The sequence below is a fragment of the Salmo salar genome, chromosome 25 (genome assembly GCF_965601325.2).
Source record: "Salmo salar chromosome 25, fSalSal1, whole genome shotgun sequence".
In the NCBI taxonomy this organism is placed as follows: Eukaryota; Metazoa; Chordata; class Actinopteri; order Salmoniformes; family Salmonidae; genus Salmo; species Salmo salar.
In genome coordinates, this window is record NC_138315.1 from 29668973 (window position 1) to 29682913 (window position 13941).

Here is a 13941-nt window from a genome sequence, read left to right on the forward strand (position 1 = left end):
TTTCATACTGTCCTTACACTGGGGCCTGCTTTAACACCCACTATAACTACACACAAAACGGCAGTTTGTAATAGAATCACAGATTAGCTAGAATAATGAAATGTTTAGAAGGAATGATCGAGTAGGCATTACGTTATGCATCCATTCAATCACATTTTTTCAGTGGTTTCTTTATTTGAACAAATAAAATGACAGTGTGTTGAGGACATGCAGCCACCCATCAGAACAGAAAAACATGAGCATATACAGCAGATTGACGACACCCTGAACCTTTATACAACCTATATACAACGTTACCCACTCACTCTGCCCTGTTCACACACTCATCAATAAGGCAAATTAAATGTACACAGACAGGCAGGCTTCTGGCTTGAACTAACAAGGACACCATTCAAAAAATGAACATGGAGACACTAGCCTTCAGTCTGGGGTGGGTGCTTTAAAACAGAGTCACCTAAGATTCTCTCTCACCAGAACACTGCAGACATCTTTAAATGTCACAGAACCACTTTATGTTCTAGTGACATCAAGTTACAACTGAAACTACTGTCTAGTCTGGTGGTTACACGTGGAACTTGGAAACGTGTGTCTGGTTCAGCCGTTGGACATTTTTTAGTCTGTCTTTGGCTTCGTTCCATTTTTCCTGGGGGGAAACACTTGACTTAGACTACAGCTGTCTATCTACTGCACTAGACTGTGCGGTGTCTGGCCATAGGACTACAGATCCCTGCTGAAGTTCCCAGAAACCCAGTAACACTGTTCTTCTGAAACACAAAACAGGCCATTCACTGTGACCCTAAAAATTGTAAGTATTTTTTCTATCTTTCCTCAAAGGAGACACATACTAACCAAGTGATCAAACTAAAGTACATACGGCATCTACACTACATGTGTCAAACAAAACATAATAGCAGTGCAGCATTCTGTAACCTACAGATGATCGAAGAGCATTGGTGGAGGGAGGGAGAGAAAGAGAGGTGTGTGTGTGGAGACTGTAAGAAGCTGATATGGTCCAGAGACAGTGGGCAGCAGATAGCAGCATACAGAACCAGATCCCCTGACCGTGCATTACTAAAACTAGGCCCAGGCATAGGGTCCTCTTCTGTCTCCTCTGGCTGTATTGACAGTTTAGTGTCGTCTGGAATAACTACTACTATGCTTCCTGGAGTCCCTGTATCTATCGCTGCTCCTGTCGCCACTCCTCTCCTTCTCCCTGCTCCTGTCTTTCTCGCTGCTCCTCTCTCTACTCCTAGAGCTGCTGCTACTAGATCTGCGCCTGCTGTCTCTATGTCGACTATGTCTATGTGTCCTCCCTCTGCTGTGGCTCCGCCCACTAGAGCTTCTGCTCCAATCACGGCTGGTGCTCCTGCTGCTGCAGCCCCGTCCATGGTGACTGCGTCTCCTGTGGATACAACTACCACTCCTCCTCCTGCTATAGCTTCTCCTCTTAGAACTACCACATCTCCTCCATCTGCTATCACTTCTCCTCCTCCTCTGACTATCACTCCTCTTTCTACTAGAGCTTCTTCTTCTCCTGCTACCGCTGCGTCTCCGGCTGTACCACCTCCTGCCCCGGCTGTGGGACCGACTCCTCTCCCTCACCTCTCTGCTTCTCAACCCATAACCTCTTCTCTCCTCCATACCTCCTTCCCTGTCCTCTCTGCCCCCTCGCCTCTCCTCCCATTCTCCTCGCCTCTCCTCCCTCCTTCCTATCTGTTTCTCAGTGACGTGTGATCGTACGGTAGCTCTGGGGCTCTCCTCTCCCCTTGGTCTAACCCCGTTCACCCCCAGGGCCCTGGCCATCTTCCGCAGGTCGGAGCTGTCTCCCCTGGGCATGGTCAGGGCGGAGGGCTGGGTGGTGGAGGTCTGGTTCTCTCCCTCTCCTCCAGCCTTCTTCAGCAGGTTACCAACCAGTCTCTCCCTCAGCTCTCTCTCTCTGCGCTGCAGATCCAAGGCACGCCCCTTCTCTAACTCCACACGTCTCAGCTCCGCCTCCTGCTCCCGCCTGCAGGCCTCGAGCTGCTTCTGCCGGGCTAATTTCTCCTTTTGCCTGGCTAACTCCTCCTTCTCTTGCTCCTCTCTTTCTGCTCTCTCCTTCTCCTGCTGCTGCTGTTTCAGAGCCTGAGGGAAGGGAGAGAGAAATTATTAAGTGGTTCCTATCAGCATGTTTCCGTATTGAATGTTCAATGGCGCCATGTATCAAGTGTGTGTGGTTGTGTGTGCACCTTGGCCATGCCCAGTAGTTCAGCGATAAGGCGTATAGACTCCAGGTTCCTCTGAGCCAACAACAGCCTTCTCTCCTCCGTCGCGATCTTTAACTGCAACTTCTTCTGCTCCACCTCCTGCCTCCTCTTCACCTTCTTTATGTTCCTCTTCTCCTCCCTCTCTCTCAGCTTCTGCTCCCGTTTCCGTATCCTCTCCGCTTTCCTCTGCACCTTTTCCTCCTCCTCCGCCTCTTTCTGTTTCCTACCACCACAGCAAAAGCATGGTACATCATCTAGTCTAATACATAGTTCTGCTACTGTCAACCAATACAGGCCCCAGTAGCCTAGTTCCTACCAGTGGAGGCTCCTCAGAGGAGGAAGGGGAGGACCAACTCTCCTCAGTGAATTTCATAAAAATAAAAATAGTGAAACACTTAAAAAGTTATCCTTTTTGGATAAACCTATACTAAATATATTCACGGCAGCAAATAATTGATTAAAACACAATGTTTTGCAATGAAGGTCTACAGTACCCTCAACAGCACTATGTAGGGTAGCACCATGGGGTAGCTGGAGGACAGCTAGTTTCTGTACTGCTCTGGGTACAATGACTTCAATACAAAACTTAGGACGCTCGTGGATCTCACCCCCTTCCATAGACTTACACAGTAGTTATGACAACTTCAGGAGGACGTCATCCAACATATCAGAGCTCTTGCAGCATGTTGTCCACCCAATCAAAGAATCAAAGAATGAATCTAGTACTGAAAGCATAAGCTACAGCTAGCTAGCACTGCAGTGCAAACAATGTGGTGAATAGTTACTGAAAGACAATAGTTGAACAGTTTTGAAAAACATTTTAATCTTAAAAAATGAAGACGCAAAAGAGAGAGAGCTAGCTATATTTCATATTTTTTCCCCCACTTTCACTTAGCTAGCAAATGCAGCTAGCTAATTTAGCCTATTCAAACACCCAGCTCAAACAGAGGGATGCTGTGTTACCTAGCTGGCTCTGGCTATACAACACTGGAACTCTTCCAAGTCAAGGTAAGCTTTTGGTTTTAATAATTTATTGCCACCGGGGCCTGCCGGTGTAACTGCTAACCTGCTTGCTAACTGTACACCGTACTGCGTGATTGTAACGGGTTTACTAACACGTTAGTTCTAGTAGCTATGTTAACGTCACGTTAGCTAATATGGTGAGAATAATGTAGGCTGTGTGTAGTGGTTAACGGTTATGATATGAAGGTTTGGCTTGGAAAGGTTCTCTTGCCTGATCACAGACAGCTGATGTGTACAGAAGTCCACAAGTGAAAGGAAAAGGAGAGGAGGAGAGCGTGTAGATGCGAATTATCCAATGATCGAAAGGATCATGCTCTTTGTGTGTGGCTGCTATGAAAGTGAACTGTGTTTGCGTGTGATCAGGGGTGTATTCATTCTGCCGATTCTGTTGAAAGACTTTCTTAAACTGAAGCAAATGGAACGAAACGGGGATAAACATACCCGAATATGTCCAATAGAAACTAATTTGCAACTGTTGGACCAATGATTACACCCTAGATCAGCAAGATGCAGGCAAGATTGTGCAAGGCAGTATTGAATGTGTCAATGTCTTACCTTGATTAATTAAATTTCTCTCGACCTACATTGTAAACTTTCATTCACAGGCTGGGTTGTAGCAACCTCATGAGTATCATGTAGTAGCCTAAACCTATCAATGTTACATTGAGCTGGGTGAATGGAATATGAATGACAGTCATCCAATATGCTGTAATAGAAATAAGGCCATGCTCCAAAAAAAAAGAACCGTCCTCCCTCATCTTAAACAGCACCGACCACCACTGGTTCCTACCACCTTCTGTTCGCAGATCTGAAGGACTGGATGGGTGACCACAATATGGTGGAAGCTCCCTTCTGCACACTTGAAGACAAGGTCATTTACTTTTAAAGGTCATTTATGGTTGAGCTGACACAGTGTTTACCATGAAAGTAATCCCTGCAAACGTTGGGCTAATGCCTTTGAAAGACGCTTTGTCGGCTGTATATTGACTTGTGCTATTGCGCGGTTCGGACTGAATCCCCGGCCTAAGAGCCATCACCATGACTAAGATCACGGTAGAGACACTTATGAAGCAAGGACTAGGAAAACGGTAGGGCCAGTAAAGAAGAAAGGATTAGATAGACAGGGGTCAATGTCTTCAGACCAAGCACATGAATTCTTCATCCTCTTCTCTCACTATACCTCTCCTCCTCCTTGCGTTCCTCCTCCTCCTTCTCTCTGCGTTTCTGCTCCTCCCTCTGTCTCTCCAGCTCCTGTATTCTAAGTCGTTCCTGCTGGCGTCTCTTCAGAGCCACGTCACTCAGGTGCTTACTGGTGTCAAAGGTCACCTGACAGACAGATAGAAAAAAATATAGTGAGTCACCTGATTAGAGTTGGGGTAGGACTAAACACAGTGTCTTCTGATCCCTCCTGTCTCAGCCTCCAGTATTTATGCTGCAGTAGTTTGTGTCGGGGGGCTAGGGTCAGTCTGTTACATCTGGAGTATTTCTCTTGTCTTATCCGGTGTCCTGTGTGTATTTAAATATGCTCTCTCTAATTCTCTCTTTCTCTCTTTCTGTCTTTCTCTCGGAGGACCTGAGCCCTAGGACCATGCCTCAGGACTACCTGGTATGATGACTCCTTGCTGTCCCCAGTCCACCTGGCCGTGCTGCTGCTCCAGTTTCAACTGTTCTGCCTGCGGCTATGGAACCCTGACCTGTTCACCGGACGTGCTTGTTGCACCCTCGACAACTACTATGATTATTATTATTTGACCATGCTGGTCATTTATGAACATTTTAACATTTTAACATTTTGACCATGTTCTGTTTTAATATCCACCCTGCACAGCCAGAAGAGGACTGGCCACCCCTCATAGCCTGGTTCCTCTCTAGGTTTCTTCCTAGGTTTTTGGCCTTTCTAGGGAGTTTTTCCTAGGGAGTTTTTCCTAGCCACCGTGCTTCTTTCACATGCTTTGCTTGCTGTTTGGGGTTTTAGGCTGGGTTTCTGTACAGCACTTTGAGAATATCAGCTGATGTACGAAGGGCTATATAAAAATAAATTTGATTTGATTTGATTTGACTACAGGGTGCACTAGTGACATTCAGGTCACCTGACAAAAAGACAGACAGACATGCTACTCTCCTGCCCCCCCCATCTCCTCCTCATCCCGCCCCTCATTCTCTTAATTTGGGTTGAGAGGCTTTGACCCCTGTGGATTAGACACTCAGATCTCTCTCCTCATTTCTCCCTCTGCCCCACCCTCTTTCTCTCCATCCTCTTCTCCCTCTTCATTAAGGCAGTACGGCTTAGTTTTGGATTAGGGACCAGGTCCCTGGTTTAGCCCAGTGATCGTTGGAATTATAATACAGCCCTGACTTTCATTTCACTAAAAGGCCTTAAACCTGTTGCCCTACACAAGCCTTTCTGTACTGACTCTAACCCTCCCTTCTCATTAACTAACACACAACAGGACAATCCCCTCATCCCTAACCCAGATCTAACCCAGCCTTACCGCCTCTCTCTTCTATTGATGTTTCATCCCTCTTAGTGTGCTTATATACACTGAGTGTACAAAACATTAAGAACACCTGCTCTTACATGACAGACTGACCAGGTGAAAGCTATGAGCCCATATTGATGTCACCTGTTAAATCCACTTCAATCAGTGTAGATGAAGGGGAGGAGACAGGTTAAAAAACTATTTTTAAGCCTTGAGGCAATTGAGACGTGGATTGTGGATGTGTGCCATTCAGAGGGTGAATACGCAAGACAAAATAGTTAAGTGCCTTTGAACGAGGTAAGGTAGTAGGTGCCAGGCACACCAGTTTGTGTCAAAAACTACAAATCTGCTGGGTTTTTCACGCTCAACAGTTTCTCGTGTGTATCAAGAATGGTCCACCACCCAACTTGCCAACTGTGAGAAGTATTGGAGTCAACATGGGCCAGCATCCCTATGGAACGCTTTTGACACCTTGTAGTCCATGCCCTGAAGAATTGAGGCTGTTCTGAGGGAAAAGGGGGGGGGGTGCAATTCAATATTAGGAAGGTGTTCTTAATGTTTTGAACACTCAGTGTATGTGTGTGCCTGTTTATTTATTTTTATTTGACCTTTATTTAACCAGGTAGGCCAGTTGAGAACAAGTTCTCATTTACAACTGCGACCTGGCCAAGATAAAGCAAAGCAGTGCGACAAAAACAACACAGAGTTACACATGGGAAAACAAATGTACAGTCAATAACACAATAGAAAAATGTATGTACAGTGTGTGCAAATGTAGTAAGATTAGGAAGGTAAGGCAATAAATAGGCCATAGAGGCAAAATAATTACAATTTTGCATTAACAGAGTGACAGATGTGCAGATGATGTGCAAGTAGAGATACTGGGGTGCAAAAGAGCAAAACATATATATATATTTTTTAAATAACAATATGGGGATGAGGTAGTTGGGTGTGCTATTTACAGATGGGCTGTGTACAGGTACAGTGATCGATAAGCTGCTCTGACAGCTGATGCTTAAAGTTAGAGAGGGAGATATAAGTCTCCAGCTTCAGTGATTTTTGCAATTCGTTCCAGTCATTGGCAGCAGAGAACTGGAAGGTAAGGCGGCCAAAGCAGGTGTTGGCTTTGGGGATGACCAGTAAAATATACCTGCTGGAGCGCATGGTATGGGTGGGTGGTGCTATGGTGACCAGTGACCAGTGATAAGGTGGGGCTTTACCTAGCAAAGACTTATAGATGACCTGGAGCCAGTGGGTTTGACGACAAATATGTAGCGAGGGCCAGCCAACAAAAGCATACAGGTCGCAGTGGTGGGTAGTACATGGGGCTTTGGTGACAAAACGGATGGCACTGTGATAGACTACATCCAATTTGCTGAGTAGAGTGTTGGAGGCTATTTTGTAAATGACATCGCCGAAGTCAAGGATCGGTATGATAGTCAGTTTTACGAGGGTATGTTTGGCAGCATGAGTGAAGGAGGCTTTGTTGCGATTGGAGATGCTTAATGTGAGTCTGGAAGGAGAGTTTACTGTCTAACCAAACACCTAGGTATTTGTAGTTGTCCACATATTCTAAGTCAGAACCGTCCAGAGTAGTGATGCTAGTCGGGCGGGCGGGTGTGGGCAGCGATTGGTTGAAGAGCATGCATTTAGTTTTACTAGCATTTAAAATGAGTTGGAGGCCACGGAAGGAGTGTTGTATGGCATTGAAGCTCGTTTGGAGGTTTGTTAGCATAGTGTCCAAAGAAGGGCCAGATGTATACAGAATGGTGTCGTCTGCGTAGAGGTGGATCAGAGAATCACCAGCAGCAAAAGCAACATCATTGATATATACAGAGAAAAGAGTCGGCCCAAGAATTGAACCCTGTGGCACCCCCAGAGACTGCCAGTTCCGGACAACAGGCCCTCCGATTTGACACACTGAACTCTATCTGAGAAGTAGTTGGTGAACTAGGCGAGGCAGTCATTTGAGAAACCAAGGATATTGAGTCTGCCGATAAGAATGCAGTGAGAGTCGAAAGTCTTGGACAGGTCGATGAAGACGGCTGCACAGTACTGTCTTTTATCGATGGCGGTTATGATATCGTTTAGGACCTTGAGCGTGGCTGAGGTGCACCCATGACCAGCTCGGAAACCAGATTGCATAGTGAAGAAGGTACGGTGGGATTCGAAATGGTCGGTGATCTGTTTGTTAACTTGGCTTTCGAAGATTTTAGAAAGGCAGGGCAGGATGGATATAGGTTTATAACAGCTTGGGTCTAGAGTGTCTCCCCCATTGAAGAGGGGGATGACCGCAGCAGCTTTCCAATCTTTGGGGATCTCAGACGATATGAAAGAGAGTTTGAACAGCGTAGTAATAGGGGTTGCAGATCATTTCGGAAGATAATTTTAGAAAGAGAGTCCAGATTGTCTAGCCCAGGTGATTTGTAGGGATCCAGATTTTGCCGCTCTTTCAGAACATCAGCTGTCTGGATTTGGATGAAGGAGAAGCAGGAGGGACTTGGGCAAGTTTCTGCGGGGGGTCCTGAGCTGTTGGCCAGGGTAGGGGTAGCAAGGTGGAAAGCATGTCCAGCTGTAGAAAAATGCTTATTGAAATTATTGATTATCAGCGATTTATCGGTGGTGACGGTGTTTCCTAGCCTCAGTGAAGTGGGCAGCTGGGAGGAGGTGCTCTTATTCTCCATGGACTTCAGTGTCCCAAAACTTTTTGAATTAGTGCTACAGGATGCACATTTCTGTTTGAAAAAGTTAGGAAAGCTAAGGCTAACTGACTGTGTATCTTGGTTAATGACTTTCCTGAAAAGTTGCATACCGCAGGGGCTATTCGATGCTAATGCGGTACGCCACAGGATGGGGTGAGCCATGGGCTATATCTGTTCTTAGTTCTACATTTTTTGAATGGGGCATGCTTATTTAAGGTGAGGAAAGCACTTTTAAAAGAGCAATCAGGCATCCTGTACTGACGGGATGAGGTCAATATCCTTCCAGGATACCCGGGCCAGGTTGATTAGAAAGGCCTGCTCGCTGAAGTGTTTTAGGGAGTGTTTGACCGTGATGAGGGGTGGTCGTTTGACCGCGGACCCATTACAGACGCAGGCAATGAGGCAGTGATCGCTGAGATCCTGGTTGAAGACAGTAGAGGTGTAGTTAGAGGGCAAGTTGGTCAGGATGAGGGTGCCCGCGTTACGGATTTAGGGTTGTACCTGGTAGGTTCCTTGATAATTTGTGTGAGATTGAGGGCATCTAGCTTAGATTGTAGGACGGCCGGGGTGTTAAGCATATCCCAGTTTAGGTCACCTAACAGTATGAACTCTGACGATAGATGGGGGGCAATCAATTCACATATGGTGTCCAGTGCACAGCTGGGGGCTGAGGAGGGTCTATAACAAGCGGCAATGTTGAGAGACTTATTTCTGGAAAGGTGGATTTTTTAAAGTAGAAGCTCGAATTGTTTGGGCACAGACCTGGATAGTATGACAAAACTCTGCAGGCTAACTCCGCCCCCTTTGGCAGTTCTATCTTGTCGGAAAATGTTGGGGATGGAAATTTCTGAATTTTTGGTGGCCTTCCTAAGCCAGAATTCAGACACGGCTAGGACATCAGGGTTGGCGGAGTGTGCTAAAGCAGTGAATAAAACAAACTTAGGGAGGAGACTTCTGATGTTAACATGCATGAAGATATCTGTAGCATGGATAGTGTGTGTAGTTCAGTACCTTGATGTTGCAGGCCACAGCCTTGCCGTCCTCTCCTTTGTACATGAGCTTCATGCCTCTCAGTGTGTCCATGGCCTTGGCAAAGCCATCGTACTCCTGGTACTGGACGTACGCCTCAAAGTTAAGATGGCCGCCGAAGGTGAAGGTGTTGAAGTTCTTATCAAGAGTCTCCTCTCTGTACGGGTCCAGCATGGGGATGTCCACGTGACGCACCGGACCAAAACCCTGGGAGGAGATGTACGGTTAGGGGGTGTGTACGTTAGGGTTAGTGGGGATGTGTGTGTTAAGGTGATTGACTGATCAATGATGGATTGAGTGATTGCTAGGTATATGGTGCGTCCCTCCGTACCTGGAAGACAGCCTGCAAGGCGGTCTCGGAGGGCCGGTCGGGGGGTCCGTCAGGCAGGATAAACCAGCGACAGGGCAGGCCCTCCAGGTGGATGGTGTCTGGCCTCTCCCCTGGAACAGTATCGTTCATGTCCTTGGCGTCACGGAAGAACGAGTCCCAATCATAACGTGTCGGGAAGTCCATCTTATTCTCTACCGCACGCACCTAGACATCCCACAGAGAAATTATTCATTATTATCAGTTGATTGGGAGAAAGAGAGCTCTGTTTTGCAAGAACCTGGGGAAGGCTGTCCATGACCAAAAATACAGACTGCTACACTCTACATTTCCCCTGTACATTTTCAAGCCTACACAACATCATCTCCGCTACCTTGAGTATGTCAGTGAAGCCGCTGAGTTTGATGCTCTTCCCGTCCAGTTTGGCCAGCAGGATCTTCACCACCCCTCTGTTCTCCACTTCGCCCTCAAAACGGATGAAGTCCATTGTGCTCTTAGAGATCCTGCGGAGACAGAGGTGGGATGTTTACCTCTCCATACAATACATATATCAGTACCAGAAAATATTGATACCAGGCAACCCATTGGCCGTATTATCAGTATTGTCATGGTTTAATGTAGGTTATTGTAGAGTTATTAGCTTGGTTATAGCTATAACAACACACATAGAAAACATGTGACCTATGACTAACAGTATGAATATGTTCCTATAGATAGGGGCAATTCCATGGAGACAGGGTTATGCTGAGACTCAAATGTTTCACTTTAAAATGTACAGTACCAGTCAAAGGTTTGGACACACCTACTCATTCAAAGGTTTTTCTTTATTTTTACTATTGTCTACATTGTAGAATAATAGTGAAGATATCAAAACTATGAAATAACACATATGGAATCATGTAGTAACCAAAAAAGTGTTAAACAAATCAAAACATATTTTATATTTGAGATTCTTCAAAGTAGTCACCCTTTGCCTTGATGACAGCTTTGCACACTCTTGGCATTCTCTCAACCAGCTTCATGAGGTAGTCACCTGGAATGCAATTCAATTAACAGATGGGTCTTGTTAAAAGTAAATTTGTGGATTTTCTTTCCTTCTTAATGAGTTTGAGCCAATCAGTTGTGTTGTGAAAAGGTAGACAGCCCTATACAGAAGACAGACCTATTTCATAAGAGACCAATTCCATATTACAGCAAGAACAGCTCAAATAAGCAAAGAGAAACAAAAGTCCATCATTACTTTAAGACATTAAGGTCAGTCAATGCGGAAAATGTCAACTACTTTGAAGTTTTTTTCAAGTGCAGTCGCAAAAACCATCAAGCGCTATGATGAAACTGGCTCTCATGAGAACCGCCACAGGAAAGGAAGACCCAGAGTTACCTTTGCTGCAGAGGATAAGTTCATTAGAGTTGCCAGTCTCAGAAATTGCAGCCCAAATAAATGCTTCAGAGTTCAAGTAATAGACATCTCAACATCAACTGTTCAGAGACTGCGTGAATCAGGCCTTCATGGTTCAATTGCTGCAAAGAAACCACTACTAAAGGACACCAATAAGAAGAAGAGACTTGCTTGGGCCAAGAAACACGAGCAATGGACATTAGACCGGTGGACATCTGTCCTTTGGCCTGAGGAGTCCAAATTTGAGATTTTTTATTCCAACCTGCCATGTCTTTGAGACGCAGAGTAAGTGAACAGATGATCTCCGCATGTGCGTTTCCCACTGTGAAGCATGGAAGATGAGGTGTGATGGTGCTTTGCTGGTGACTGCCTGTGATTTATTTATAATTCAATGCACACTTAACCAGCATGACTACCACAGCATTCTGCAGCGATACGCCATCCCATCTGGTTTGCGCTTAGTGGGACTATAATTTATTTTTCAACAGGACAATGGCCCAACACACCTCCAGGCTGTGTAATGGCTATTTGACAAAGAAGGAGAGTGATGGAGTACTGCATCAGATGACCTGGCCTCCACAGTCACCCGACCTCAACCCAATTGAGATGATTTGGGATGAGTTGGACCATGGAGCGAAGGAAAAGCAGCCAACAAGTGCTCAGCATATGTGGGAACTCCTTCAAGATTATTGGAAAACATTCCAGGTGAAGCTGGTTGAGAGAATGCCAAGTGTGCAAAGCTGTCAAAGGCAAAGGGTGGCTACATTGAAGAATCTCAAATATAAACTATATTTGATTTCTTTAACACTTTTTTGGTTACTACATGATTCCATGAGTTATTTCATAGTTTTGATGTCTTCACTATTATTCTACAATGTAGAAAATAGTAAAAAAAAAAAAAAATTACCTTGAATGAGTAGATGTGTCCAAACTTTTGACTGGTACTGTATGTCAAATAAAAACCAATGGTTGGAAAGTTAAACAAACCATTCAAATGCATGCACAATTAATATTTTTAACAGTTTATTTGAAAAACTGTTTGGTAACAGAATGACTTTGTGCCATCATTCTGTTACCAAACTTTGCATCTGAACTGTTCTTCAAGTAAATGTGTTTTTGTAAAATGTTCATTGGAAATTGTTTAAAGTCATCCTTGTGCATGGAGTTGTATGGTTTGTTTTGCAATCATTGGTTTATGTTTGACATACATTTTAAAGTGAAAAAGCAGAGTGTCAGCATGACTGTTACCATGGAATTGCCCATAGGGCCCATGCCTACCTTAGGGCAGAGAACTGTTCAGGAGCTACCATTGCCTTCAACCTCTCCATCACCTCCCAGTTAGAGATGCTCTTCCCAGGCAGCTTCAGCTGGGGCAGTGCCACACTCACCTGAAAGAGAAATCATACAATACATATCACAATACATGCTCACCTGGAAGTCAAAAACATTAAGTTGGAGATGCTCATTTAACTACTTCAGGTCCAAGTGTATGTGACAGTGTGCATGTGAATCACTCACAGTCATCTTGGCAATGGGTTTCAGGAACAGGTTGTACTCCTGACAGAGACACACCGCCTCAGTGGTGTCATGGACGATGGTGGTCATCATGACACCTGACTACAGAAACCTGGGGGATGAAGAGAAAGATGTGGGTGATAGAGGGGAGCTAGTCAATGGGATCAGTGTGGAAAATGTGTAGATGTGCTGTGTCTTCCATACACTAATTGCCTACCATCACTGGATATCTGGCAGGCCAGCCAACTAACGTTAACTATAATTCATACAGAAACTGCCAATGAATATATTTATCTTGCTAGCTACTGTAACGTTAGCTAATAGTATTTCCTTTTAAACATTAGCCATGATCTTGGTATGTTTTATCGAGTCACTAGAAAGCAGACATCACTGTGACACATTTGCAAGCAAACTAGCTAAATATCCGATATGTAGCTAGTTAGCACTGAAACTAAAAACCAAAGGTAGCTAGCCGACTAGCTGCTAACGTTACGACTGAGTGGTTTCAGATAGCTAGCACAGCAGGTACAGTAACGTTAGCTGGCTAACGGTAACCAATGCGGCCGCAACACTTTTATCCTCAAAACAAACAATGTAACAATTTACAGTTAGTACGTATATACACCAACCTGTTTCACCAGCAGCTAAATATATGTACTTTATGTTGTTTGTATGTGTTAAAACTAGAATATCTCCACAACACGTCAGTTAGCTGCACTTTTCTCCACAACAAATGTAGCTACTGGCGGAAACTTTCGAGTTGGGTGAACTTTGAACTTACCATAGACACACGAAAGCGTTTTACTGTAGAATTAAACATTTATCGCCACCTTGCGACGATCCCTGAAGCGCATTTGCTCATACCGTAATGATTTACTAACGAAATTAAGAAATAACGTCGTAACGTTAGCAGCTAGTGGGCTAGCTATCTTTGGTTTTTAGTTTCAACATATGACATTTCTTCATCTTTTTAAAAATACAAAATCGTGTACGGATAAATTGCAAATTGTCAACAACAAAAAATGGTATCAAAAGTATCCACTAGAGAGCAGCAAACGTCATGAATACATTTTGACAACATATAATATTGGCAAATACACTTTTCCTTTCGTCTTTCTAAGATTTCTGCAAATGGAAACCTACGGCTGGAGTAGGCATGAGAGTAGGGGGAGTAGAGTGAGCACCCCAATAGAGTGAAGTACAGTGAGCAGCACCCCGCTCT

The 13941-nt window shown here is 44.8% G+C and overlaps 1 protein-coding gene across 1 annotated transcript; it reads right to left on the reverse strand.

The window, feature by feature from the left end:
• Window positions 1-133: 133 nt before the first annotated feature.
• LOC106586509 (A-kinase anchor protein 17A) lies at window positions 134-13483 on the reverse strand. Its single transcript, XM_014173894.3, has 9 exons — window positions 13349-13483; window positions 12723-12831; window positions 12483-12592; window positions 10179-10308; window positions 9809-10012; window positions 9460-9684; window positions 4447-4592; window positions 2226-2466; window positions 134-2121 (listed from the first exon to the last, which is right to left on the reverse strand). The coding sequence occupies exons 2-9, from the start codon at window positions 12810-12812 to the stop codon at window positions 1129-1131; spliced, it is 2139 nt and encodes a 712-aa protein (XP_014029369.1). The 5' UTR covers window positions 12813-12831; window positions 13349-13483; the 3' UTR covers window positions 134-1128.
• Window positions 13484-13941: the final 458 nt, after the last annotated feature.